Raw genomic sequence first — 27,938 nt, forward strand, 5'->3', positions numbered from 1 at the left:
GTTTGGTTGATTTTGCAAAAAAGGACTTGATCCAATGGCTAAAAGTAGCAGCGTGCGAAACGGAGCATATTTACTGGACCGATGCTGCATATACCAAGAAATTAAAAAAAGAAAATAAAAATTATCGACCAAGAGAGGGTCTGAGAGCTGATTCAAGCTCTCCACCAAAGCGCAGGGTACTGTATCCCCTGTCGATGAGCAAATACGCGTCAGGCTACTGACGTGCTAGGCTAGGCTAGGCGCAGAATTGAATTCAATGCGATTATTATGCTACACGTTGCAACTCAAAGCTCCATTCCACTGCCAATGCCGCGCCTGCTGCCCCTCCTTTAAGCTGCCCACCCCCCTCTCTGACGCATCTTCCTGCACGCGCAGGCCCGCTTCCTGGATGCACTCCTTTTTCAGGACCGCGAGACCCTTTCTTTTCTTTTCACCAACGAGGCGATTCTTCACCTCTAGATCATCTTTAGCATACGCAGTTCCGGCAGCAGCATCGCCCACGATGGCGTCGCCCATAATCAAAGTCCACAACTCCCTGACGCCCGGCGGGCCGGTGCCCTTCGAGCCCAAGGAGAAGGGCAATGTGTCATGGTACGCCTGCGGACCGACCGTCTACGACCAGAGCCACCTGGGCCACGCCAGGAACTACGTCTCGACCGACATCATCCGCCGCATCTTCATGCACTACTTCGACTACAAGGTCAAGTTTGTCATGAACATTACCGACATCGACGACAAGATCATCATCAGGGCCCGCAGGCAGAGGTTGCTGGACCTCGAGAAGAAGAAGACCTACACGCCGGAGGAGTTGCATGCGCTGGGCGCAAAGGCGTTTCTGGCTTATGCGCAGAGCAACTTGCCACTGCTCGTGGAGGGCGAGGGACTGGACGAGAAAAACTACGAGGAGCGGCGCGACAAGGCGTACGGCGGCGTCCTGGCCGGTGGTGCGCTCACGGCCGACGGGAAACCAGGCGACGCCGAGGCCAAGATCAAGATGCATCTGAGCAACATGGACGCCGCGGCCAAGGGTCTCCGGGATGGCAAGGTTTTTGGATCCGCAGACGAGGTGCTCCTCCCGTACCTCGACTCGCTGTACAAGGAGACGATAGACACGAGCGACCAGAGCATGTTTACGGACCTGACGCGGCGCATGGAGGCCGACTTCTTCGACGACATGGACAACCTGAACAACCTGCGCCCCGACGAGATCACCAGAGTGACCGAGTACGTGCCCCAGATTGCCGACTTTGTCGACAGGATAGTCAAGAAGGGCTTTGCGTACGAGTCGCAAGGCTCGGTATATTTCGACATTGCCGCCTTCGAAAAGGCCGGTAATACCTATGCACGCCTGAAGCCCGAGAGTCGCGGCGACAAGGCACTGCAGGAGGAGGGAGAGGGTTCGCTCTCCAAGGGCGCTGGTGGAAAGCGGAGCCCTGGCGACTTTGCGCTGTGGAAGCAGTCGAAGCCTGGTGAGCCCTACTGGCCAAGCCCCTGGGGAAATGGGAGGCCCGGTTGGCACATTGAGTGCTCGGTCATGGCGTCGGACAGGCTGGGAGCGCAGATGGATGTTCACTCTGGCGGTATAGATCTTGCCTTCCCGCACCACGACAACGAGCTGGCGCAGAGTGAGGCATACTTTTGCGAGCACGGCAAGGGGGAGCACACCTGGGTCAAGTACTTTTTGCACATGGGTCATTTGTCCATCTCGGGGTCAAAGATGTCCAAGTCGCTCAAAAATTTTCAGACCATCAAAGACGCACTAGCCACCACATACTCGGCAAGGAATCTGCGCATCGTATTCATGATGGGCAGGTGGAACGAGGGCGTGGAAATCTCGCCCGAGTTGAGGGTCCAGGCGGATAGCTGGGAGAACACGGTTAACGTAAGTCAACCCGGCATGTCGCTACTGTCAGTCGTTGTAACGTGAATTCCATCCTAACTTTTGATACAGCAATTTTTCACAAACACCAAGTCATGGCTGGCAGAAGCAGGCGTTGCATCGACCAACGATGGGCTGGAGTCTCTATTTATTTCAGATGATGCAGCACAGCAAGGCCTGCTTGCGGATCTTGGTCAAGCCAAGAGGGACACGGAAGCCTTTTTGGCAAACTCTTTCGACACCAACGGGGCATTGCGCACAATCGCGGACCTGATCAACAAGGTCAACGTTCACAAGCGGGAGCACAAGAGCGATGCAGATCTCGCAGCCATAGAGAGGATAGCACGATGGGTGACCCGGATGGTTGGCATTTTCGGCCTCGACGCCAACGCCAAGCCACCTTACAATGGGCTCGGCTGGGTGTCAGACCCAAGCGCCGGTCTGGACCTGGAAGCAGTCCGGACGACGTACGCCTCGGTTCGGGATGAGATCAAGGCGTCAGGGTTCGCAGAGTCGGTTATTGCGGTCCTCGACACGCAAAACCCAGCATCCGACGTCCAAAAGCTGCAGGACTCGGGAGTCACGGACCCGGAGAGGTTGGCATACCCATTCGTGGATGCTGTGGCCAAGCTCCGCGATGAGCTGCGCAGGACCGTGTCGTCCGCCGCCAGCGCGGAGCAGAAGAAGGCCATCCTCGCCTTGAGCGACCGCATCCGCGACCACGACCTGACGAACCTGGGCGTCTACCTGGACGACCGGCCGGACGGACAGCCGTCGCTGATCAAGTTTGTCCCCGCAGCGCAGCTGATCGCGGCGCGCGAGGAGAAGGCGGCTCAGCAGGCGGCCAAGGAGAGGGCCAAGGAGGAGGCCAGGCTGGAGAAGGAGCGCAAGGAGCAGGAGAGGTGGGCCAAGGCGGCGGTCAAGCCGCAGGATATGTACCGGGCCGAGACGGACAAGTACAGCGAGTTTGACGACGAGGGTATCCCGACAAAGATGAAGGACGGCAGCGAGGTGACAAAGTCGGCCGCCAAGAAGCTGAAGAAGGACTGGGAGAAGCAGAAGAAGCTGCATGAGGAGTACGTCAAGAAGTTTGGAGGTAGTTGAGCTGGCAAATATAAGCAACAATAACCAATTGACTGGGAGATTTGCTCACTGATCGATGGCCGATTGGTGGATGCATTTCGAGGTGGTACTTCAGTGTCCACTAGATATGTGATTTATGTGCTTCCTTTTTTTGAAAGGTAAGGCCACCGGCTTTGGGGCGAAACATATAGCATCTCACCAACCCCGCTCATTATATTTGACCTGTCAACTGAATTTTATATGGGGCTTGTCTGAATAGCGTAAGAAACTGACTCTCGAAGATGGTGTCTAGTCGACTGACAAGCTGTCAGGAGCTTGGCCCACTCGAGGCTCATCCACGAACTACATACCTCAATCATCAAGTCGTCTGCTCAACCTGGGCATGCGCAGCGCTTGCAAACTTCATATCACATTTGGATTTGCACAACATAAAAAGATTGCATCTTGTACGTCGCTGAAATTTCAATTCACTAGCTGCTATTCTGCACGATGACCAAAAGCCCCCAGCTCTGGATCCCCATGAGCACAATCTACTGCATGTGGCGGTGCGGCCTCTGCTTCTGACTATGAGCAGAAAACAAAAAGCGTTTTGGTCAGTTGTGAATCATAAAAGAGAACGCGCCAAACAAGAAAAAAATGAAACTCACGGGTTGTACTCGTCATAGCCACCATACTGCTCCTCGTACATGCGCTCGGCCTGCTGCTTGGCGTGGTGCTTTGCCTTTTCGCGGTCGACAAAGTCGAGGCCCTTTGTCTCGACCAGCTTGTCGACCTCGAAGCCGGCGGCGGCGGCCAGCATCTCCTTGGCCAGGCTGTGCGACACGGGCTGGCCCGACTCGCGCTGCTTCTTCTCCCACAGGTGCATGGCCTCGAAGCTGGCCGCGGAGGCGAGGAGCTCATGCGACAGCTTGGACTCGTGAGGCGTGCCCTCGTAGATCTCGTCGCGGTGCTTCTTGGCCTCGTCTGTTTGTTTTTTTTTTTTTTTTTTGGTTTCTGGGGTTAGTGAATGGGTTCTGAGATTGTATGTGGCGGCAGTGGTTGTTGTAGGTTGAACATACCGAATCCAAACATCTTGTACAAGTGTTAAGGGTGTTTTTGTGAGATATGAGATGAATAAGTTTCAGTGAGTTGATTGGGATTGTGATTCTGCGGTTTGTATTCTTTCGAGGATTGCTTGGTGGGATATCGATCTGATGAGCCAAAAACTAACCGCAGAACTCGAGATGGAAACGGCTGGTTTATATCCAAAATTCCATTCAGACCTGTTCCACATAGGACATTCATACTATTACTTACTACTTACTACTTACTGTAGTATCTGCCTAGCTTGCACTGTATATTCATCCCTGACCCCCCCTAAGTTCCGCGCGTCCCATCTCAAACCCCTGTTATATTTCTTGATCAAGTTAGCAAGCCAATCGATCGCCGCGTCCTCAATGCACAAGTAACCAAAAGCTGGACTTGCTGGAGTCTGCCTGAATGCTGACGCAACTCGTGTGAAGCGGACCCCTCTGCACCCCCCCGGGCTCTGTTTACTAGCCCCGGTTTAAACTTAGTACCGGGTAGCTTTTGCGTCTCAGCCCCCCTTGTAATTAGAACCCGTTCGAGAAAGAAGGGTTCACCCTCGCTCCGCGGGCTTTCGATGACGACCTGGTTGGAAGGATGGTTCCATAACACTACGTACTTTGGCTAGGGTAGAGACACATGCAACTCCCGCATAAAAAGACAAAAAGCCCCAAAAAGCTTATTTCATACTAAGGATCGGGAACGGATACTGGCCCCTCCAATCAACCCACCGCCTTGGCTCGGAACAGTCCGGGGTTGTTGGCTGAGTGGTGCTCGACAGGGTAACAGTAAGGGGGCAAACCAACAACAGTCGGCGCATAGATAGGTCTGGAGCCGGTATGGGCCGCTGAACAAAAGTCGTCGTCATCACTTTTGTGGCGTGGTTTTGCCAGTCGAGCAGCGTCGTGAATGAGTGAGTGAGAAGAAGGGAAAAAAGTCGAATCGTATCGCAGGCCTCCCGATCTGCCACCTACTCGTACGCTGAATTGATATCGACGCCTTTTTAAAGCTTGGTTTTATTGCGGGAAAGCCTATGCTTGTGAAATGAAACAAAAAAGTTACTATGAGTAGCTGGATTTATGCTCAGGGTTTGTACACACGCTATTGACACAAACGACAAAGATATGTTTCGAATAGAATAAAAATACGAAGTGTAGCGAATAAGTACGGCCCACAAGAGGCGTCCATCCCATCCATGTTCGGATCAGTATCGATCGCCCAGAGCTGCCAGATCCGGCCTTGGCAAAGCTTGTCTGGGGGGTCGCCACGGTGTTGGCTACACAGTAAATCCACCACAAAAACAACAAACGAGGCACAGAATGATGGCCGATTGAAACGTCTCAGCGATGTGGCTTTACCCACTCCCTAGACCAGTGCATGCATGACTACTTTTGTTGATGAACCCTTTTTTTTTGTTCTGATTATTTATCTTCTCACTTACCCCTTTATACTCCGTAACATCCGTTGGGGCCCTCACCCTCCGCCTTTCTTGATTGTAATCAGCAAACCCCACCAACAACAACAAAAGCAACAACCCGCATGGGGCTCGCAGAGGAGAAATCTCGGCTTTGGGGCTCTGCCGCGCGATCTCCCTTGCCCGAGTCAGTCCTATCCATGACCACCACCAGCAGCCCCTCCCACCGCCGTCGCCGTCCTCGGGCTCTCGGATAGCATCAATGGTGAGATGAGGGCCTTGTCGTCCACGTCTTTGCCCCTGATCTCGAGTCTTGGAGGCGGGACCAGCTCTTGTGCGCGCTTGCCGCTCGAAGAAGCCTTTGTCTTTTTCTTGTTTTGTGGACAAGACTCGGCGCTCCCCGATGAGCACTGCTGCTGTTGCGGTGGCGACGGCCGTGCGGCGGGCTTTTGATGCTGCGTCGGCTCTGCTGAAGGTTGGTGGTGCTGGTTGTGTCGCTGGTCGTGTGGTTGGTAGTGACCAAGAGGCAGCGGGTTGAAAACAAGGCTTTGCCCGGGCCCAAAGCAGGGACTGGACGGCACTGGGATTGCTGTGCTCATGGCCGCGGCGTAAAGCGGTTCAAGGTGTTTGTAGAATGATATGATTGATGCGATGCCGTCGTGAATAATATTGTTTGTGGCTGTTGGGGTGAGTCCTGCACCACTGTTGACGACCCTAGTAACCATACACTTCCGTCTGTCCGGGTGCAACGTGGACCTGTGGGTTTGTCTTTATGTTTGTCTCCAGTCTAGCAGAACCATTTGCTCTGGCTGCGATGAAACCTCGGGAATGCTTCCAGAACGAGTCGGCATCCCCCTCTGACGGTCTTATCCCGCGAAAATCGCCCCAGAATCGTCACCTATTTACCTTGGCATTCCCTCTAACGGCGCCTGACCGCATGCAACGGGCGCGATGGATTCGTTCCGAGACGCAATGGCCCGGCGGGGCTCAGCAAACTGTCCTCTTAGCGCAGAATCCGTTTCTAAACCCAGTCATTCTCGGCGGCTGGGACAGTCTGCTTTCTTGCTGGTCTTGCTGGTATAGCCCGGCAGTAGCTCATGCTGTCCGCCGCTCCCCCCGGCGGTAAACCAATCTGCATCAGGTGAGAAACCATTTCTGCCTCCTTCTTTCCAACGAAGCCGTCCTGGACACCGATGTTGCGGACGAGGCGGACTTGACCTAAAGCATCAAGACGTGTTGCCGAGCTACGCCGAGTAGCGCCTTGCGTTGGCGTCGCTTGTCTGGGCACAAGTTTTCTGGCGACAAACAAAGAACCAGAAAAAAGAAGAAAAAAAATCGGTCTACCGCCGGTCCGTCCGAGACACCTTTTGGCAACGGAGGGAAACGTAGCGGGGGCTAATCCGCAGGTTAGTGCGGTTGATGTGCTGACTGCCACCGATGCCTCCACGGTACGACTGTTGTAGATCCGCCAATCGCCAAGGCGTTCAGAGACACCATGTAGCGACTGATCAGAGACTCGCCGCCACAATCGTTTCACCGTTCAATATTCATGGAGCCAACCGTGGGAGGAAAAGAGGACGGTTATATATAGAATGAAATACACTATCATAGTTGAACCTGTGATTCGTAACCAATTTTGACGACTCGTCTGCCTCCTCCATGCTTAACGAGTCTTCATTTCGATGCTGCCAGGTTGGGATATTGTTTTTGCTGAGGTTAAGATACCGGAACCCTTTGATTCTTTCCTACGACGCGGCCTCCTTCTGCGCATTTTCATTTTCTGCAGCTTTTTTGTTCGGCGCGACATCAGAGCTTGAACGATCCGCCTCCTCTTGGCCCTGAACTGCCGCAAATACAGTCTTGTAGTAGTACTCCAAAATTGTAGGGGAGGCCCCATAGTCAAACTTGGACGGGGAAAAGTCGGCTGCTGTTGGAATCGATGTGCTGGTCTTGAGCTTGGGTTTGCCAGGTGCCGCCGGCCGTTTGCTTTCGCACGGCACTCCGCGCAGCGAGCCCTCGCCGGTCTCTTGCAGGGTGTCTGTTTCTCTTGTTCGTTCTTCGTTTGCCGCGCGATTATCCTGGACGTTCCTGATTGGCGGTGTCTTGACCTCTGTGGCTCCAACGGATGAATTCGCAGTCAAAAAGACCATGTATGGCTTGAAAGGCATGCGAAACGACGGAGGCACCTCGGCCGCCCTGTCGCTTTCGGCATTCGACTTGGTCAATATGGGTCTCCCGCGAGCCGGTTTGAGTACCGATGGCATCGACCTGACGCCGCAAACCTTCTCAGAACCCCTGATCGATGACTTGACGGTGGCGGGGAAATCGTCGCCGACAGCGAAGTTATTCGAGTACTGAACCTGCTCCTCCCATTCCTCGAGTGGAGATCGCGGCTCTCTCTGCGGTGGCTGGCCAATCTCATCTGTCACCATCCAGCTATACCGAACATTCTTGCCGTACATGGTCGGCATCCACACTAGGTATCTCTCAGTGTCTCGGGGAGACAAGGGGGTAAAAAGGTCCCTGTCGGGTGACGAGGTGTCATCTCTCAGCGATACCGGCGAGTGGCTTCTCAGGGACGAAGGGGTTCGGTCCCCGAGGGTCGAGGATGAATATTGCGCTCGGTGGTACTGAGGCCTGCCCACGTTTCTCCGTACGAGCCGACCGCTATCTCGGGTGCGGTCTGACATAGGCCACTCCAGGTTTGGTTGTTGACCTTGAGTTGCCCTGGTAGATGCCGTGGAATCTGCGTACATGCCAAGAGGGTGTGAGACAGGGGCTTGTGGTCGGTGAGGAGCCACTGAACGCCCCGGAGGTACAGACTGAGCCCTTGGCGGCGCCATATCCCTTGAGAGATCTGATATGTCGAGTCCTTTCCTTTCTAGTCTAAGATTGACGATAACTCCAAATCGTCCTTTTTATGGTGATTTCCCAAGTGCAATTGACAGGGTTGACTCGACGAGATCTTTGACGAGGCTGTGTATAAATGCTGAAAAGTGGCTAGCTGGAGACTTCTCACAGCAAAATCAGATCAACATAGATCACGGATCTACATCACAGAAGACCCCGCACATCTTTAAAGGACGACAGGCAAATACCACCTGGCCTCATGAGAACAAAGGCTGTACTTCTCCGATGGCCCTGTCGCCGGATCCCCCATCAATCGTGGTGTGTCTTTGTGCTCAGTGGGAAGGACATGGAATGCCGAGAGTTGTCTCAGGCACAAAGGTGTAGCAGGATTCGCCCCTGTGTTCTGGACCAGACATGTCAACTTCCTCAGCCTAAGAACTGTCGATTGCCGCCACGAGAGCGGTTGCTCGTGGCCGTTGGTCTCGGTCGGTGGCGTTTTTTGGTATAATCTGCTCAATTATAACATGGCGGGTTCTTGAAGACGCCGGATGCAGCATTCATTTCCAGCATTTGAGGGAATGTCAGCAAAAGTCATTCGGATTTCACAAGGAACCTCACAGATTTTGGCAGATGCCATTGACGAAATAGCTGCTCCTTTTGGCAAAATTGAAAACCATGAAGGAGATAGGGAGACGGGGAATCCACGGTAAGCAAGCAGTCCTCAATTTAATTGCTTTAACCCACATATCAAGGTTCAAAAGTCAACGCCTAGGAAACATCTCGTGTATAGCGTCGTAGAGCTCTGCCGCAAGACCAGAGTAGCCCAAACAACAGCAGGAAAGCAAGAACCGAGCCTACTGCGATGCCCGCAATTGGCCCCGTGCCAAGATTGTCACTTTGTCCGATATCATTGGAATATCCATCAGCGACATTCTCAGCCGTGATCGTGGGTGTCGGTGGTGCTTTTTGTTGAGCAAAAATATGCGCTGTCGAGTTTCCTGGACGGTGACCGGCAACACCTATCGCTGGCATGATGAGGGATATCCAAGACCTCAAAGGACAAGACACAAAGTTACGGGCTGTGTTGCTTCTCTGAAGAATCAGAAGTCTTTTTTCCCGTACAAAACCCAAAGGATCAACCTGTGGCTTAAATAGATCAGCCTCGAGTGCGTCTAACCAGTGACCAAGAACTGATTCTTGCCAACACGAGAACTAATTCCCTTACCTTCGCAACTTCTTCCATCTCATAAAGAATCAACAATCGAGGTGTCGGAATCCCGCCCCCCGAACCTGACCCGCCTTGTTGGGATTGGAGATCCTTCGTTCAAGCTCTTCTTCTTACGTGAGCGTGCACATATGATCAGGGTAACGAGAAGAATTACGATTCCAAGCACAGTCCCCGAAATTATCCACGCATCTCTCGAGTATGGAGTCATCCCTGAAGGAACATCGCCGGAGACTTGGTCAGAGCCGACAAAGGCTACCGTTACTGTGGGCTCCACGGCTGAAGACCGGCTTGTTGTACTTGCTGTTATCCCGGTGCCATACCAAACTGGACTGGACACTCGAGAACTAGCAGGTAGAGGCCATGCTGTCGAGGTTGTGGTGCTCGTAGTCGTTGTAGTTGTGGTTTCGAGGCCACAGCCGCAGTCTGTCGAGGTATGCATAAGACTATTCATTGTATCCTGTCGTCGACGGGGATTTGATGTTGTCTGTTTGGAAGCCACAGGGCAATCGGCACTGCTATCGAGGCACCAGATGGTGGCTGATAGAATAGAGGATTGCCCTCTACAAAGCAATCCATCGCTTTCACACTTGTACAACCGTCTACTATTGGCTTTGTGATACCAAAAGCCAGGACGAGTAGCAAAGCCTAATTCACCCCTCGAACAGACAGAACGAGGCGAGAATGCCTGTGCACCAGTAACAGGCCCAATCGAGTATCATCAACATGTTGCGAGTCAACTCTTAAGGCAACCGAGGCGAACTATACCTGTCAGTGATCCACCCTTGTATTGCGTTACTGTTGCTCAGCAGCAGCGGCCATGCTTTAAAACCAACCGGGCGAAGCTCTCAAGATCCACGACACTGCGCACTGGCGCGGTTCAATGCCATCCAAGGATTCTGTGATCCCTAGAAACAAGTAGAGAAAGAAACGCCGACATGCAAATGCCATCTTCACTTGCAGATACTAGCTCCGCAGTGATTTGTCACCAGAAGTTGCATCCGCTATTTCGGCTTCACACAAGCAAGGCAAACAGAATTTGCGACAAAAGAGTCGAACAAGTGCGACGATGAGCATATGTTAAGCTTGCTTTCTGACTTATGTCGAGACAGGCAAGGACCAGTGGATGCAATGAAAAAGATACGAATGCCAGAGCAAGTTTGGTGGTTTTGTAGATCTCTAAATGAAACAGGCACTGGATTGATTAGCCAGCGACTGAGATTAACGACGGATCCTTCCCATGATATTAATCTCTGGACGTTCGTTGACGAAAATCGCCTTGCCGTATATTACACGACTCATCTCGAGAGAGACTCCCGATGTGTTGTGCGTAGCGACAGAACGCCCATTTCTATCTGGGGAGGAAGATCAAAAGTTCCAAGACAGAAGGAATTTCTGCCACGAGCTTCATAAAAGGAACCGGTGGAGCTTGCTTGCACGGACCATCTGCTCGAAAGATGCATCACGTGCTTCAGGAGCTCCTATGATTCCATCGATGCGAGCCGATGAAATAGAACACCCGTGATTGGTCAGAAAAGACCCACATGCCCGAGGTCTCCAACCGAGGAGCGGCAGATACCAGGAGCAGGAGCCGAATGGAGTGCGTCGTCGCCAACCGCGAACTTTGACGAAACCATCTTGGACGACGAACCTATAATCAATCCCGCCGAGCCAGCCACAACCGGGAAGTCAAGTCTTCCAAAACTCCGTGAACCGTGCCACTTTGCAACTCCGACCGATCTTAAGAGGCAACCTCGTGCCAGTCAGCTCCCCAAAACCGCCAAAATGAACACCCAAAGGGTCGGCCTCATGGCCATGCGACGAGGTGAGAAACCCTCCTCCAGGCTCCCACACGCGCCAATTCAGGACGGAAGCAATTAGACTAAAACAATTATTTAGCTGCTCTTCGCAACCCCGTCTCCTTTGCTCAGCAGATCCCCAGGTTGGCTCTGGCAAGCTCACAAGCACGGTATGTGACCCAGACTTCGACCCCCCTTGGACGACGACAAGCCACACCCGCTGGTTGAACCATCCACCCCCCGCGAACACAGCCAGAAAGCTAACAATCTATTTTCACAACCCCAAAAAACAGTCCCGTCTCAACAGAAAAGCTCTCCCACAGCGACGCCGACCGCCTGTTGGCCGAGCAGCGCCTGAAGCGGCCCGTGTCGCCGCACCTTGAGATCTACGACTACCGGCAGACGTGGTTGAGCGGCTCCATCTGGCAGCGCATCACGGGCGGCATCCTGACCGGCGGCCTGTACGTCTTTGGCGCCGCCTACCTCGTCGCCCCCCTGACCGGCTGGCACCTCGAGACGACGAGCATGGCCGCTGCCGTCGCCGCCTGGCCCGCATTCGCCAAGGGAGGCCTCAAGTTCCTCATCGCCTGGCCCTTCACCCAGCACGCCATCGCCGGCGTCCGCCACCTCGTCTGGGACTTCGCCCTCGGTTTCGACAAGCCCACCATCGCAAAGACCACCAATGTCCTGTGGTTCACCGGCATCCTGTCAGCTGCTGCCTTGGCTGCGTTCCTGTGAGGGTGGGTGCTGTTTCGGGGGGAAAGTGTTGAAGGAAGGGAGAGAGGGCAGGGCTATAAACGTCTGCTGAACTGGAAGGGTCCTGATGGGGGAGACGCTAGACGTGGAAGCGGCGTGTGTTGGATGAAAAAGACCCTGGGTGGTTAGGCTCATTGGGTCTTGTGTAACTCAGTTTCAATAAATATGTACGGCGTTTATAATCTCACTTGGTTTGTGGTCCAACCATGATGACATGGGTCTAGCCCGAACGGACAGGCTTGAAGGTATTTATCATTTTATTTGCACTTATATCTTCCCAAGCCCTTTAATACGTCATACAGCGTGCTTTTGATATTAGGGGATGCAATTTAAAAGAAATAGTTCATGTCCCTTCCCAACTCCCTTACTCCTGGGGGAAAAAAATGCGCCAAAATATAGAGTAGTCCCTTTAGAATAATACCCACGCCCGAGAACGAAAAATAAAATGAAATAAAAAAACCACGACGTGCAGCCCAAAAAAGTATCAACACTGTCTGTAAACACTGTAAATACTGCCCCGAGGCTATTCGATATTCCTCGCCGCAAGCACAACCCTCACCAGCTTGTGGTCTCCCTTGTCTGCAATCCTCCTACCGACGATCGGGCCTAAGAACTCGACCAACTCGGCGCTTTCACTTTCCGACGTACCCCCATTGACTCCGTTCGGCACGGCCGGGTCGTGCTCGACCAGTGACATGATTGCCTTGATGATGGCGCCCACCAGCGCCTCAAACTCAATCTGCGCCACGGTGCCCGCCGCTCCCGTTGCGCTGGCCGCCTTTTCCTGCAGCGGCTGGAGCATGCCGCTGTCGAATTCCCGCAGGTTCGGCAGCACGAGGATTCGGAAGGCCTCTGGTCCTCCTGCAGCCACGAGTCCGTTCAGGGCGCCGAACAAGACGGGTGCAGGCTTGGTAGGGTCGAGTAGGTACTTGAGGCATGTGCGAGTCAGCTTGGACCGGAGGTGACGGTTGGCGCGCGTGTACTTTATTGCTATCTTGCCGAGCAAGCTAGCGGCGAACTCGCGGAGCAGGAACTGTTCGCGCAGCGCCTCGCGGTTGACGCTGCTGCTACCGCTTCCACTGCCGCTGCCTTCCTCCTGCTTGCTTGTGCTTGTGCTGTTGCCGATCTTGCGGCTCATAAGTGCCGTGAGTACCGGTGCCGAAAGCGGGCCAGCATATGGATCCAGAAACAGATTCGAGTTGTCAACCAGCGCTGCCGTCAGCTCCATCATCTGCCGCACAGTAAAGGTGTCGTCCAGCCGGTGCGTGACCTGGTTGGCGATGAAGTTGGCGAAATATGGAACCAGTTGATGTAGACCTGGGTCGTTCCTGACCGAAGCCAGAGCTGCATTGCGCAGGCGCACAACCTCTTCGTCAGGCGTGTCATCCAGGACTGCAGCTTGGATTTTGTCAAAGTAGAGAACCAATTCCTTGCTGATGATTTGCTTGACAGCGGGGTGAAAAGCAAGGTTGTCGTTGCCCGCAAGAGCGTTGAGGGCGGGGTTGGCACCAGGGCCTTTGGGTATCAGCTCTTGTGCTCTCGACTCTGCTGTGGTTGGGTTCTGTGGAATTGATGGTTGAACACCCTCTACGGCAAGCCAGTGAGCTAGAGAGAGAAAACAGCAGGTTAGTACAGCGTTACCCATAAGTGGTCACAAGCGAACCCATATGTATCCGCAGCTTGTAGACTCACCAGTAAAGCTCATATCCCTCGGCACCTTGGGCAGCGGCGCATTGATAAGCTTCTCAAAATCGACCTCCTCGTCGTCGATATAGAAAAGAGGCTGGCCCGGACCCAAGCTCGCCTCGCCGTAGCGCAGCGGCCTCGTCGAGTCGTAGCCGTACAGCGGCTCCACGTCGAGGACCTTGAAGGCTTGCGACGTATCCTGCACCGTCAGGGTCGTCCTGTTGGCCGCCCGCATGAAGCGCAGCGCCTCGACCAGCACCTGTCCTATGCGGTATTCCACATCCTGCGCCAGGCACCGGACCGCGTCGTCGTTGATGTTTGGGATCCCGACCGACTCGGCCACGTCCTTGACGTTTTCCGTGTTCCACAGCAGCTTGGGCGCATTGTCTTCGACCCGCGCTGCTGTGCCGCTAGCGGCCGGCCCTGCTCCTGCGGTCGCGGAGGTGGCGGCTGGAGCGCTCGCCATGATCAAGAGATTATCGCTCACTTGGTTGCCTTGGTTGTTGCGTTGCGGGGATGGCTGCTAATGGTAACAAAGGCCGCGGATGCTGGAAGCTCGAGCTTGTACAGATGGTCCTTGGTCGGGGAGCGATTGATCGATCAATTCGAGTTATCGTCACGTTTATAATTTTTTTTGGTCACGTCCCAGTGCAACTTGTAGTCGCAGGTCGATTTGGAAATGGCTTTTATTTGCGGATCGTTCGTCAGAGATGGCCGCTGCAGAGGTGCAGTTCGCTGCATTTGGGCGCGCTAAAACCACCACGCAGCTCACGCGCTGTGCGCGCCGCCCAATGTGTATGGCAGCCCCACATAAGTGCCGCTACCAAGTGAACATGCCAAAGTCTAAGGTTGATTACTTGGTAGCTGACAGACATCCTTCTGCATCACATCCAATTCAGTTACATATTGTTACAATGGTTTAATTGAGCCAGATGCTATTGTCAACTATCTAGCTACCTCTGCGCCGATCGTCTTTAAACCCTTCCAAAATGAAAGCAAACTGGCTATTCCAGCTTCATGTGCTTCTCTGAAAAGAAGAAAGGTATAACTCTCGCTCTAGAACTAGTTGAACAGAATAGAGAAGAAAACAGAAGCCAAAATATCAAAATGAAAAGAGTGATACGTCCGTCTTATTGTACAGGTATAAAAAGCAAGTATCAAGCCAGACCACACCAATATCTCAAAACTCCAGACCAGTGATGAAGTTGCAAAGGCACTGCACCAAGTGGAAACCCCTTCCAGAGCATGCCTCAAGCCATAAACCAAAAAAAAAGACACCTCATGCTAAACTCCTAGTGTTCTTTAAAATAGTCCTGTGCGTCCAACTTTGGTGCAAGAAACAGTAAGGAAAACAAACAAACCCGCTCTGCAAAAGTATCCTCCATTACCTCCCAGAACGCCGGTATGGTCCTCCCAAACTTCCGACTAAGCTACAAAAAATTCGCAACCCTATAATGGTTGCCACATTTGCGACACCTTTTTGCCCGAACAACTCCTCTGACTGATTATACTATCTTACTCGCCATCGAGTAGGGCATCCATCCCGTTGCGCTCACTTTCAAGCGTCTCTGCAGTCACATCCTCGTGATTGACGAGGTCGGTGAACATGCGCTCGACTTCAACACCTCCGTCTTTGCCTTCTTCGGTGCTTTCCGCCGTACCAACCGCCCCTCCCCAAACGGCGTGACCATAAAGCTGCTCAGCCTGTCGTCGTCCTGCCTCTGTTCGACCGAGTATCTCCAGAATCTTGGGCTTCTCGTTCTGCAGCGTCGCTTCGTCGATTTGCCCGTTGAGAATCCGCTCCTCCAGCGCATGTGACGATGTCGATGAGCTCGCGTCCCCCATCATCAACCTAGGTCCCGGTTGTGCTGGTTCTGTTCCCAAGAGCCCCGGGTGTATAGAGCCGTTTATACCAAGCGGATCTGCTCTATTGAGAGGAGAGTCGCCAGGCTGCCTGTGAACAAGGCTCGGACTTTGACCTGATAATGAGACAGAGTCGGACGGACGTGATGTATGCCCATGGGTGGTACCAGACATAGGTAAACCTGGTGTTGATGGCTGGGACGATGAAGGGCCTGAGTAATAGCTCCGACTATCTCCTCCGAATCGATGCGCACTTCCAGACGTCTGCATGGCCGGAGAAAGACTGGCTGGGTTGGGCCCAGTGGATGAAACTGCAGCTGCCGCCGCCGCCGCTGCCGCTGCCTCCGCGTTGAGAGCCTTGCGTTTCAGGCTGTTGGCCTTGCCACGAACACTCTCGGGTAGGTCGTCCACGTTGTCGACACCGTACTGTGTAAAGAGCTTTTGGAGCTTTGTAGGCCTTGGTTTTCTCGTGCTCTTCGAGACTTCCACCATGGGAGGTGGCTGCGGAGCGACTGGGCTCCACTTGTGCAGCTCTCTTCGGAAGAAGTTGGTTTCGTATGCCAGCAAGATCTCCGCCCCTTCCAGCTTCCGTAGGTAGAACCTCTGCGTTTCAACTTCAGAAGCGGTAGCCATTGGGTTGTTGCAGTAAGGACCAATGTGATTCCTGAAATCTTGAGCATTGTCGATGATTTGCTTGAGTACACCCTCCTCTTCCGGTTGGAAGGGTAGGCCAGGTATCTCGTCATACCATGAAAGTAGGTCTTCGAGGTTCGGCCGCGAAGCATCGCGTGGAATCGGAACACGCCAGTCGCATATCGGGCAGGTATATTTGTCGTCTTCCCTGATCTTACCCCGTGCTACCTTCAGACATTTACCGTGATACCTGCAGACAGGTCAGTCTTGTTGATCATAGTTTCGGTAAGCAGAACACTATGTCACTTACCACTCATGGCACAGCTCGCACTCGATCATCATTCCAGCCTCCGTGCGGCGACAGATGCAGAAAACCTCACGGAACCGGGGGTCTTCCCAACGGTGAAGCTTCGGCTCCGCGTCAGGGCTAGGCTCCCGCGACGCTGGTTCGGCTGGAACTCGAGGTTTATCATGGCCGATATCAAAGCAGTCTGAGTTACGCTCTAGAACGTACTCAAGATGACTTTTGAGGATGTGCAACGGCGCGTTGGTCTTGCCGAATAGTTTCTTTCCCTTTCGCATCCAGTCCTCGTGTCGACGCTGCTCCTTTTCGAGCTCCGGGGTTCCGTTCGGCTTGTGCTGCAGCTCTTCTACCTTTTTCATGATTTCGCACACTTCGGCGTACATTGGTCGCTTCCTGTGATCCGGGTTTCGGCATCTTGCGTTAAGGTCCTGAATCTGCCCGAGGGCTTCCCGTTGCTTGAATAGAATGCGATCGACTTCTGCAAGGGTCGCCTGAGATACCGGCAAAGCGTTGACCGTGGCTTGCTGAGACAGTGCTTCGAGCTGTGCGTAGTGGATTGCATCTGCATTGATGATCTCCTGTGCTTTGCGCTCCCATTGTTCACCGGCATTCAGTTGATCGTTGTAGTGAACCATGTGGTCATTGTAGCTTCTGATCCCAAGCCTGTTGCCCTCTTCGATAAGCTCCTTGACTTCGCTCAGGCTGATAAATGTGCCGCGCTTCTGGCGTGCTTTCTGGCTCCATTTGAGCTGATCAAGTACGTGTGATAGCTTTTCGACCTCGGGGATGTCGACATTGAAGCTGTGGCCCTCCTCCAACAGCTCTTCCACGGTGTCAATAGACTGCGTAGATGTGGAGCTATGTTCCAAAACTCGTTGTGCGTTTTCTTGGAAAACTTTGATTGCCTCGGCGCGCTCCTGTAGCTGCAGAATCTCGGGACAATCGAAACCAAGCTGCTCTGCCTCTGCCATGAGTTTGTACATATGGCCTACGCTTCGCACCTCGCGGTCTTTTGGTTCCTGGATGTCGCTGGCCTTGCTGATAGACGCGCGCCAAGATTTGTCCGTCTTACGCCGGTTCTGCTGCTTGCGCGCTGTGTAATTTGCGGCGTCCTCAACCCAGCGGTTGCATCGTTCGACGAATGTCTTTAGCATAGCTAATGAGGGAAGGTTAAATGGTATTTTTTCGCCCTCGTTGAGCAGATTTCTCAGAGACTTGAGTGATGGAGTGGCTTCCTCGCTCAAAATCTTGTCGTACTTCTCTTCCCAGGCTTCAGGAACACTGGCCTTGTCTGCAACCTTTTTGTACGTAGCGGCGATAATGTCTTCGGCTTTCCGGTATATTATAACGTGCTCGTCTCCCAGAAGACGGTTTTGCTCGGGCGCGTCGCAGCAAGCATGGTGCCCTGCGTGTAACAGACAGAGGACCTGTCCAGACTTGAGGCATTTAAACCGGGACAGATATGTGTATACTTTGCAGTATCCACACTGGTACTCCTCCTCTGGCACGTCCTCGTCCTCAACCTTGAAAGAGAGAAGACAAGATGAGTCCTCGCCGCCAGCTACTGCGCAAGTGTGCTGCGCTAAGTCTTTATGCTTGGCGACGAAAGCTTGCCTCTGTGCCAACTCGCGGCTATGAATCCGTTCAAGCGCTGGAGCAAGCCACTTGGCTGTTTGTATCGTCAAGCCTCCCGACGCAATCCCCTCGGCTGCGGTCCATAAAAGCTCGTCATGCGAGAAACAAGGTTGTCTTCTGAATTGCTGCAATCTTTCGACCCCGGCAAGACCAAAAGGCTCCCAGTCACTCGGCGCAAAGTTGACCGCCTCATTAAAATTGAAACCGTGATTGAAGCCAGCGTGATATGCTTGCGGGAAGGTAATGACAAATTGCCCTGCCCGTTGGTCAATGGCATAAACCCGGACGCCCGCCTTTTTCAGCTGTTCTGGCGGCAGCAGTGTCACCAACTGAAAAAGTAAATCCGGCTGTGTCGCAAACAGCTCCGGGATAGCTTCTCGCATCGCAGCCTCGAACTTTTCTGCATCTTCGCCTGGAATTCCATACCATGTCTTGGTGGCGCCAAAATGCTGGTAGTTGGCGGAGTACGAGTAGTGATCCTCGTTGTGCCAGCAGAAGGTCGAGAAAATCATGCCGACATACACCCAAGGGACCGTCATCCCCGAAATGTCACTCTTAATGTACCTGAATAAGCTTTCGGGATGTAGTGGCAGTATGTTGAGGTTCCATGGGTCCGTAGAATAGGGATCGTCTGGATTCTTTTCCGCCGTGGGGAAGCCAGAGCCGTGTGTCGTGCAGTGAATGTCGGCACCGTATTCGACCTCCACTGTTTCTTCTATGCTTGACACCAGCCTCCAAAACTCGCGCTCGACGTCGTCCTCGGTGACTGGCCTGTGACAGTTGAGCTGAGGGTCCACTGGCATCTTCTTTTCAAAGTAGGATTGTTTGAAGTCCGCAGCCCTCTCCTGGAACTGCTTCAGGGAGTAAAGACCGCCCTCCTCGAAGCCAAACCTGCCGTCTCCGACCAAGCATCGTGGGCAGTTCCATTCTGTGTCTGGCTTTGTCTTGAGGGGCGGATCAAGGCACATGCCATGGTATCCATAGTCGCAACTCTCGCAAACAACGATAAAACCAGTTTCTTTGCCCCTTGCGCACAGATGGCATTTCTGCAGGATTTGTTAGTCGTGGAAGCTTATATATAAACATGCGACCGGAGAATATAAAACGTGTTTCAGAAACATGGATGCGCCAACTTACATCAGGGGAAGGGGTGGAGTCATCTTTGGGAAATCGCGGTAGCGACGGTCGAAACAGTGTCATATGTGACCCAGCTACGGTCGGAACATTCTCTGCGAGCAAAGAAACATTGTTAGCCAGTTTGATCCGCAAACGATTTGATAGTGAACATCGCCGACCGGGCAATCTTGAACGTCACGGCGCAGGGAGAAGAGAAAAAAAAAACCCCCAGATGGTAAAACGCCCCAGTCAAACCCCTAGCGTTCATCGCTCGCATACCAAAATGCGGCTGCCCTGTTATATCACAAGACCAGGCATTATTGTGCAACCAAACAGTCGCCCCAGTGTAAATACCTGATATGATGGGTGGGAAAGATAGAACAAAAGACAAGAGAAAAATCAACATACCCTTCTTAATGCGCTTACTCCTTCGGCTATTGCTATCCGCATCTTCCTTGGAGTCGCCATTCTCGTTTCTCGAATCAAGGCTGTCGCAACTGAGTTGGCGCTTGAGCGCATTGGCTGCCCCGATTGCTGAAGACCGATACTCTGGAGTATTCTTGGCAGACACAGCGCCAGCGAGTGACTTGACGGGCGTGGAAGTCGCGGAATCGGCGCCCGTGGGCAAAGGGGTCCTATTGACACTAGTAAAACCACCAGTATTTACTGCCTTGAAGCCACCCGAGTTTATCGACGTAAATCCAGAAGCAGGTTGCGTTGCGGGCGAGGGCGCCGCTTTGGTCGAGTTCAGGTTGTCCTTCGTCGCAGTAGATTTTCCATTAACTGATGCCTGTAGTGCATCCGATGCTTGTCTCGTCGGAGATCCAGCCCTTGCGCTGGCGGGTGTGTTGATATTTGACTTTTTCATAGGACTCGGGGCCGGGCTTGGTGTCAATGGTCCGCCGTATTCAAGTTCTAGTTGCTGGTGAACGCCAGGCCTGGCAGCGCGAAGGTATTCCTCATAAGGGCAGAGGAATTTTTGGTACGAGTTTTTCAGAGATGTTGAGAGCGACGACATGATCTTGCCGCTATAACCCAGATCTCGTCCGATTTCTGCCCACTTCTTGGACTTGCATACTTTGTCAAAGCCCCCACGATTCTCGACAGCTTTTTTGAGCCTATACAAGTCAAGCGGCTTCTTGTCGACATATGGCAGTCGAATCTCCTTGCCGTTTTGATTGTGGAATTTGACTAGCGCATCGACGTAGTTCATGTTTACTCGCGTGCCTATACGGAGAAGATAAGCAGTGCGTTAGTGACGGTCGTTGTAGTGACGTGTAGTAATGCATCCATATGCCGACTGTGGTTTTCTTTGCACTTACTTCCTTCTACTGAGTTCAGCTCCTGTTTTCGTGTGCGGAAATGGAATTTCTACAATCATATCATTAGCATGTGACAACCACAGTCGCCCATCGTAAGCCCCGTGCGATCCGGCACCCCAGTAGTCGCAGAGTGAGTCCCGACTTACCTGCGTATCGATCGCAAATGGTGGGTTCCAGGTATCGGGCGGTACGATCTTGCAGATGCCATATTTGCGAGCCTCTGGTGCAATTTTGCGCATGTAGGCCATGGGTTCCTTGAACTCTTCGGCGGTTGGATAATACGTCGGGGCCTCTTCGACGCCATTCAGACGCTCCCTACGCTTGAGGGGCTCCCGGGCGGCTGTTGGCTGCCCTCGCCGCTCTACCGAGTCCAAGTCAAGTGGGGGGCTCGTCATTGAGCTGAGTGGTAGTTGTTGGCCTTTCGGAGGGTGATAGCCATTCGAATTGACTGGCATACCGTGCATCGCTTTCGGGTTGGGGTGATTGTTGATGGCCGGTGACGCCCTCGAGCTGGCATTCGCGCTGGCTGAGCCCCCGCTGGCGCCCGCGTTCAAGTTGCCGGGCGCCATATGAAGCGATATCGCAGGGTTACCCTTATAAATTCGTGCGCTGGGTAACTGGACGATAATCGGTTGCCGATCGAGATGATTCGCGGGTTTTTGGGTGAGTATAGGCCGCCAACAAGGCCATCGATGGCGAGATGCGGAAGAACCGAAGTCGTAGGTGATGGATGAAGTTTAGATTCTTGTTCGTCGCATGACCGAATTATTTGGTATCGTAACCCGGTTATATATGCGGGATGGGTTGCGTAAAGTTAAGTGTTTGCAGCTGACAATCAGGGATTGCAGAAAGTGGATGGCGGCTCACGGCGCCGATGCCAGGCTGAGGTGGGTTGGTGTGATTTTAAGGAGGAAATCGAGGGTCAGGTGCGTGTGCACCTTGGGAAGGGAGATCGAAACAACTTGAGGGAACAAAGTCTAAGTGGACGACTAGGAAGACATGTAGGAGGTGCTCCACAAAATGACACCAGGAACACACCAAACAGATAACTAGCTTCCAGGGGCCGATCACCGAAATAGGTATGCAGCAGTCGGGATTTCAGCCAGTTTTAATTTTTGGTTGCTTTTCGAATTAGGAGATTCTCAGACTCTCAAGGCATTTGTCTGGGGTTTGGTCATTACCACTGGGATTCAAGGCTGTTGTTGTTCCGGGGCTGTAGTCGTGGAAATTTAATGTGACATGGATGCGTCGGGTTGATATGAAATGGGCAAGCAGGAGAGAATGAGTGAGAGCTGAGGTTGGAAGGAACGCCGGGGCCGGGTTGGGTCCAGCTGCGACATCATTCTGGAAGCGGAGCCTCCCTGTCAGACGAGACGGCCAACCGTGAATCACAAATACAAGATAACACACGGGGCAGCAAAAGGTTCACTCATCCCATCCCATAAACATTCACTGCAGATTATCTTAGATCAGTAATCCCAATTGGTGATGGAATTGCAGCATTTATTGCATGCATTTCCAGCGCATACGACTTATTTCCTTTCATATAAACAACCTCGCATGTTCAAAATGTCAAAGTTTGCCATGGGGCCTACACATACATGGAGAGAGAGTTCGGGAGTGCCGCACAGGGTGCATGGGTGGCTGGGTGGGTCTTGGAAGAAGCCCATCATAGGTCGATTTAAGTGCTAGGCGGGGGGGATCGGGTCTAGTTCTAGACTAACCACAAGCACCCTGGCATGTATCTAGTCAACGTCAAGACAATGCGGTCGTCCCTCAATGTATTGGGCTCCGTGCCTCGTATCTACCGCACCACGTAATCAAGGTACTTGCAGTATAGATCGCTAGGAATGGAGAGCAGCATAGTCTGTTCATTAATTTTTTTTTCTGTTTTCTTACGACCCTCTCGTGTCCATCCTTTGACTAGAATTAGCGCATGCTACTGCCAATTTGCCTCTCAAGTCCCCAAAAAACACAAACGATGCCCGCTTCTGGTTGTGCAGTTTCATTCCATCGCGGGATTTGTGACTTGGGTCCCCACCCTTCATATGCGATATTGCCCCAACTAGCAACTAAATGGGTGGCGTGCGGTGACTGAAGAAGAAAGAAAATGGTCAGATTCTCGTGTGGACCGTGCATGCAGTGCGTCGACCACACAAAGCAAAGAGACCAGAATCTTGAACATCCATGGCTATTTGCAGTAAGTATCATGCTGCGTCTTAATTCGTTATCTGAAATAATAAAATTGCGGGAAAAGCAGTCCTTTAGAGGGCTCAGGAATTGCGATTCTATTTTTGTCCAACAAATTGTTCAAATTGTCCGAATGTTTTCAATATGCATGAACATTTCATTATCTACTTACCTTCTCTGATGGCCAAGGGCATTTTGATATGATATTTACAGGGGTCGGAGCATTGTCCAATCAATTTAGGGTTCGAGAGCTGTGGACCAAGGCATACCCCACATCAAGATCCGTCTCCACGGGCCGTGACGCGTGAGCCTTGAGAGCTCCCGATTCGTCCCATCATGTGATTTGCATCACAACGTCACTCTTACCTAGTGTACACAGAGCTCCACGCTGATATGACAGCGTTTTTTCATAGTAGGGTATCTTTTTTTAAACAAGCATGTAGCACAAGATAATCTTAACCTAAATGATACGGTCGCTCAGCCGGCCAGCTTGGCATTCTCAAGCATCAAGAGTGGCTCCACAAAGTCTCCAAAAATCAGATGCGGTAATATCAAATAATCATCACTGTTCTCTCGTCGGCGACTGTAAGGCAGGCTTCCTCGGTTTCCTCCTTGGCTTCAACAGGCTTCCTCGGTTTCCGCTTCGGCTTCAAAAGTTTATCCACCTCCTTCTGGCCTCGTGTCCTCAGAGTAAGCTCCTTCATCATATCTCCCCATTTGATTATCCCCCCACAACAGGGACATGTACCCTGAATCGGCACTATTTCCCTGGCTGCTGCTTCGCTGCCTCTCTCTTGCTCTTGAAGGAAACGCTGGCTCCAGCATGTCAGGTGCCCAACGCCCTCGCAGCCATCATTGCTACATAACGCCAAGAGCCCCTTCTGGGATTCGTCGTGAAGCGTCTCGTCGCAAACGACACACTTGCCCTCACGTTCGAATCCAAAGACAGAACGGCCCTTGGAGACATAGTCCTTAACATCTTCGTACTCTAGAGGTAACGCATGTATCCCCCACGGCCTCAAAGCCAAGTCACCATCTCCGTCAACGTTGTCTTCCGACGCAAAAGCGCTTCCCTTGTGTTTGTCGCTTTGCACTGCCGCCGCTTCCGACCCAAAATCTGTCAGTACATCTAGGGACGCCCGCAGCGGCGCAGCACTGCTTGATGTAGATGATGAAGAAAAAGTGACCAGAAGCTTCTTCCACGCCTCATAAACCTCCGGGGCGAAGAAGTGAAGCTTTAGGGGCCAGCGTGAGAAGCTGGCAACCCGGAGAAGCAGATGTACGTTTTGAAGTATCGAGTTTAGACTCGACCGTGGTCTTTTGGGCATGCCATTGCGTTTTCGACCCGACGCAACGCTGATGCGGGATTCGAAGGGAATGTGTAAAGATATATGGGGGTTTGTGAGTGCCCATCTGAGGAGCGCGAGCAAGGAAACTTGTCAGCCTGACGTTACATGTATAGTATGAGAGCCAAAAATCGGAGGCCGGACCTACTCGAATTTTAAAGCCCCTACGAGGCTGGGGAAGCCTGAAACAAGGCCTACCATCTCCCAAGGCCGGAGACTTGGGCGAGATGTTCGCGCCGCGCCCCCCTTGGCCTCTCCATTGTGCTGCTTTAGGCGTCGGGGTGGGTTTGGGGTAGACCCGATGTAGAGCGATGCATGTCGTACGGTAGATCTGAGTATGTAGACCGTGTATAACGATGGTATGGGTTTTTGATTCGCGGCCATGCTGATAGTCAACAAAGCATTGTGGATTGTGTAGTTGCTCGATCACGGAGGATGCTGTGAAATGACAGAGGCACACCCAAGTAAATCAATCGCAGGTACAGTCATTTCCCCCCTGAAACGGTCTTTGAGATGAACAGCCAGAGACCTGCTTCATGACACACAATAATCTGGTTATTTGAGCCGAATTTTGTTCATGCGCTCCATTGAACAATGAGTATGCATTGGTTGATACCCACTGTCAACGGTGCATGTTTAGGTTTTGTTCTTGGCGACACGGTAGGCGGGGCTGTTGGCTACGAAACACGGGTGATTTCGCGAATCCACGTGACACGGTGTGTTCAGCTACCGAAAACTTGGCCAAGCATTTCCGCCCGCTTCCAGCTGGTTTAATTTGCCGGTTAACCGAGTTCAAATTCGGTTGGTATGTTTTGGTTGCTCCTGAATAGTTGTCCTTCAGGCTTAGGGGCTTAACCTCACTCAGGAGCCATAACTTTCATTAACGTGTGATTTACACCCATGTGAATACTCCATCTTTTGTGAGAACATAACAGAAGCCCGATTGAGCGTGTTTGCCGAGCGGGACTCTGCTGAAATGTCGTATTATAAATTGTGGTACCTTGAATGTGTATCCCTACCCTGAGTAACTTCACCGTCCCGAACAAAACCAAACAGACTCGGAGCCGAGAATATACAATAAAATATGGTAACTATGCATTGTCCTCACGTTCTTGATATCTGCATCTCAATCATCACATGTCCAAACCTAACAACCCCAGGGGCAATCGAAGCAAGATAAGCTGTGTTTGTTTCATTAAATACCACTGATTGATTGTGCTAGAAGGCCGCTGTTCGTCAAGATGTTTGTATTTGACCATGCACGTCACTGATTACCCTGGAAATATCTTAGAAAACCCCAGCAGCCGCGGCAAATGCAGGCAGGCCATATGCTAGTACTGCACTAATGCTCAGCTCGCTTGCATCACCCCACGGGTTGAAGTCTGCTGGCCAATCGTTACCGGGAGTATAGCCAGCCCATCCAGCACTCTGCCCCTGAGGCGGTCCCGGATGTTGGCCTGCTTCTGGAGTAGGCGGGTCACTCTTGCCGCTGCTTGGATCGGGGCCAGGTCCAGACGAGGAAGAGGGTTTACTGCTAGCGGGCTCACCTTGATCCGGCACCGGAAGGTTTCCACCACCTCCTTGTGCCGGCTGTTTTGGCCCCGACGGCCCACAGTTTCCAGATGGCGGAGCCGCCGAACTGCCCGCCCGAGTGACACTGGGGCCGGGGTTGGGAAAGTCGACATCGATACCTTCTTTGGCCGTGCAGCCGTTGCCGAGGTTGACCACCAGAAGGTCGGGGCGAGAGTTGAAGGCCACCGGCTCGCCACCACCACCGCCTTGAATGTTGATGACAGCACAGTTCATATAAAACTCTCTGTTTCCCGTGTGGTTGATCCAGGACCACGCGAAAAGGACGTTGTTACCAGACGGGGCGTCCGAGGGGACCTTGAAGCTAAGGGCACTGCCAGACGCAGGCGGGCAGTCTCCCACCCACGAGTGAATGACCTTCCATGACTTACCCCCATCATACGATAGCGAAGCTTGGCAGCTGCCTCCGTTGTGTCGCGCGCCTCCTACGATCACCATCTCCTGACTGCTCCCCGCCTGCCATGTGGCCACGCTTACCCCGGACGGAGTGCCGAGGAGTTTTGTTGCGCCTTTGCAGGGAAAAGCTCCTGCACCGCTGAGTGGGGAAGTTATGCTGTAGTCGACATCCTTCTCTAGGGTATTTGAATTCCCTTTGTAGGAAAGTGCTGCCGGTTTTTGCAACTACATATGGGCTTGGGTTGTGGTGAATAGGGCCGTGATAAGAATACAAGGACGCATCTTGGCTGAAGGGAGTCGTTTCTAAAGTAGGACCGGGGGTTGAGAGACTAAAAAAAAACAAAGCTTATAGTACAGTCCAGTTTGTTTGCCAAGAACCCCTGATATGTATGTGTAGAAAAGGAGAGAGAATTGGTGAATGTATGACCAGTTTTTCTACGATTAAAGTGAAGTATCGCCTCTTATACAGATGCACAATTCTGACTGAGGAGGAGCATCTTACAATCGATTATGCGTGGAATAACAGTGCCTTTGTGTCTGTGATTCATGTGAACGCCATTATCCTCTGGAGTTCGACGAAAGGCATGACAACATGTCGGTCTCGGCTGTCAAACCGAACCAAAAATGGACAAACAAAACATACGACTGATGTCGAGAAGAGACAAGAAAAAAAGTGTACATGGACTCTTCGAGGTCGCTGGATTGCCACCATACTCTTCAATAGAAGCGGAGGTCGGCGAAGAACGGCCCGCATCGTTAATCTCTGTCGGCTTTTGGAGATGCTCATCCTAAAAACTTGAATTTGTTTATGTTTTTTTTTTATCAATCCAACGGAGAAAACCAAAATAGAAGCCAAGAAGAAAAGGAAGAAAAAAACGTTGCTGTGTCGAATGTTGTAGTAATCGATTTCCTGCTACTGTCATGTAGGTTCAAGGCCTGATCTCTGATGATTGATCAATGTTGTGATGTGCCAGATCGTTGGCCCAATTTTGGAGACTCCATCGAACCCAAACGGGATGACCATGCCACCAATACAAACCATGTGGTTAGCCATTCGTAGCAGATGACCTAGAGGAATATCAAAAATAGCAACCTTGAAGATTCATCTAAGTGATCAGTATATGTATTGCTAACGCCACGTTGGTAGTCGATCAATTGCCACACCTCATGCGCCACAGCCCTTGTTCTGCTCCGCAAATTTCAAGTCAAGTGATACAATCGACCCCAGCCATGAAAACGAGGTTGTTTTGTCTACCTTGCTCGAGTTGTTTGCAAAGGACTGCCAAGATTTTCCTCAGAAGTGCTACTGCTAGTGATGATATGATTCCTTGTGCAGCAGATGGAATAAGAATCTTGTTTCAAAACAGGGCGAGCATCTAGCGCATTGCAACACAAACGCTACATGAGTCGTGGGGGTGGGTCCGGACCCCGCTTACCTCACCCGCATCTCAAGTAGCAACCCAAGACCGCGGTCGCAGGATTGCCGTGCGCCAACTCGTGTGCCTCATCTCCAGGTTCACAACACTAAAGGATCTCGTCACAATCATGTCTGCCGGTGCCGGTGCCGCCACTGCGCCGGGCGGCCTTGGGGCTAGGGCCCCGGATACGAAAAGCCAGAAGCTCAAGAAGAAAAAGATCCTACTGATGGGCAAGAGCGGCTCGGGCAAGTCGAGCATGCGCTCCATAATATTCAGCAATTATTTGGCCAAGGACACGCGGAGGCTGTAAGAGCTACCTGTCGCAGCATTCATATCTGCATACTCTACCTTGCATTTTTACACTTCAT

The 27,938-nt window shown here is 52.3% G+C and overlaps 10 protein-coding genes across 10 annotated transcripts in view; 3 read left to right on the plus strand and 7 right to left on the minus strand.

Annotated features, from left to right (window-relative positions):
* Positions 1-375: 375 nt before the first annotated feature.
* Positions 376-2,983, plus strand: PpBr36_03238 (uncharacterized protein; the record flags this gene model as incomplete). Its single annotated transcript, XM_029890412.1, has 2 exons — positions 376-1,882; positions 1,952-2,983. Exons 1-2 carry the CDS (start codon positions 389-391, stop codon positions 2,981-2,983), a joined length of 2,526 nt encoding a protein of 841 aa, XP_029753103.1. The 5' UTR covers positions 376-388.
* A 509-nt stretch (positions 2,984-3,492) lies between these two features.
* PpBr36_03239 (uncharacterized protein) lies at positions 3,493-4,033 on the minus strand (the record flags this gene model as incomplete). Its single annotated transcript, XM_029890413.1, has 3 exons — positions 3,493-3,526; positions 3,610-3,925; positions 4,021-4,033. The coding sequence occupies 3 exons, from the start codon at positions 4,031-4,033 to the stop codon at positions 3,493-3,495; spliced, it is 363 nt and encodes a 120-aa protein (XP_029753104.1).
* A 1,602-nt stretch (positions 4,034-5,635) lies between these two features.
* On the minus strand, positions 5,636-6,040 carry PpBr36_03240 (uncharacterized protein; the record flags this gene model as incomplete). Its single annotated transcript, XM_029890414.1, has 1 exon — positions 5,636-6,040. The coding sequence occupies one exon, from the start codon at positions 6,038-6,040 to the stop codon at positions 5,636-5,638; it is 405 nt and encodes a 134-aa protein (XP_029753962.1).
* Positions 6,041-7,186: 1,146 nt separating this feature from the next.
* PpBr36_03241 (uncharacterized protein) lies at positions 7,187-9,323 on the minus strand (the record flags this gene model as incomplete). Its single annotated transcript, XM_029890415.1, has 2 exons — positions 9,150-9,323; positions 7,187-8,322 (listed from the first exon to the last, which is right to left on the minus strand). Exon 2 carries the CDS (start codon positions 8,282-8,284, stop codon positions 7,187-7,189), a length of 1,098 nt encoding a protein of 365 aa, XP_029753961.1. The 5' UTR covers positions 8,285-8,322; positions 9,150-9,323.
* Positions 9,324-11,301: 1,978 nt separating this feature from the next.
* Positions 11,302-12,053, plus strand: PpBr36_03242 (uncharacterized protein; the record flags this gene model as incomplete). Its single annotated transcript, XM_029890416.1, has 3 exons — positions 11,302-11,341; positions 11,416-11,485; positions 11,609-12,053. 3 exons carry the CDS (start codon positions 11,302-11,304, stop codon positions 12,051-12,053), a joined length of 555 nt encoding a protein of 184 aa, XP_029753964.1.
* A 541-nt stretch (positions 12,054-12,594) lies between these two features.
* On the minus strand, positions 12,595-14,223 carry PpBr36_03243 (uncharacterized protein; the record flags this gene model as incomplete). The annotated part of the gene is made up of 2 exons (XM_029890417.1): positions 12,595-13,676; positions 13,764-14,223. The coding sequence occupies 2 exons, from the start codon at positions 14,221-14,223 to the stop codon at positions 12,595-12,597; spliced, it is 1,542 nt and encodes a 513-aa protein (XP_029753963.1).
* A 1,049-nt stretch (positions 14,224-15,272) lies between these two features.
* On the minus strand, positions 15,273-21,199 carry PpBr36_03244 (uncharacterized protein; the record flags this gene model as incomplete). Its single annotated transcript, XM_029890418.1, has 6 exons — positions 15,273-16,503; positions 16,564-19,238; positions 19,330-19,421; positions 19,717-20,535; positions 20,631-20,679; positions 20,777-21,199. The coding sequence occupies 6 exons, from the start codon at positions 21,197-21,199 to the stop codon at positions 15,273-15,275; spliced, it is 5,289 nt and encodes a 1,762-aa protein (XP_029753958.1).
* Positions 21,200-23,371: 2,172 nt separating this feature from the next.
* PpBr36_03245 (uncharacterized protein) lies at positions 23,372-24,550 on the minus strand (the record flags this gene model as incomplete). The annotated part of the gene is made up of 2 exons (XM_029890419.1): positions 23,372-24,233; positions 24,315-24,550. 2 exons carry the CDS (start codon positions 24,548-24,550, stop codon positions 23,372-23,374), a joined length of 1,098 nt encoding a protein of 365 aa, XP_029753957.1.
* Positions 24,551-25,453: 903 nt separating this feature from the next.
* On the minus strand, positions 25,454-26,194 carry PpBr36_03246 (uncharacterized protein; the record flags this gene model as incomplete). The annotated part of the gene is made up of 1 exon (XM_029890420.1): positions 25,454-26,194. One exon carries the CDS (start codon positions 26,192-26,194, stop codon positions 25,454-25,456), a length of 741 nt encoding a protein of 246 aa, XP_029753960.1.
* Positions 26,195-27,667: 1,473 nt separating this feature from the next.
* PpBr36_03247 (uncharacterized protein) overlaps positions 27,668-27,938 on the plus strand; it is a gene marked incomplete at its 3' end in the record, with an annotated part of 1,368 nt that continues 1,097 nt past the window's right edge. The window contains exon 1 of the mRNA XM_029890421.1: positions 27,668-27,876. Coding sequence (XP_029753959.1) covers positions 27,698-27,876 — 179 coding nt within the window. The 5' untranslated portion in view covers positions 27,668-27,697. The remainder of the gene's footprint in view (positions 27,877-27,938) is intronic.

The sequence above is a fragment of the Pyricularia pennisetigena genome, chromosome 3 (assembly GCF_004337985.1).
Source record: "Pyricularia pennisetigena strain Br36 chromosome 3, whole genome shotgun sequence".
In the NCBI taxonomy this organism is placed as follows: Eukaryota; Fungi; Ascomycota; class Sordariomycetes; order Magnaporthales; family Pyriculariaceae; genus Pyricularia; species Pyricularia pennisetigena.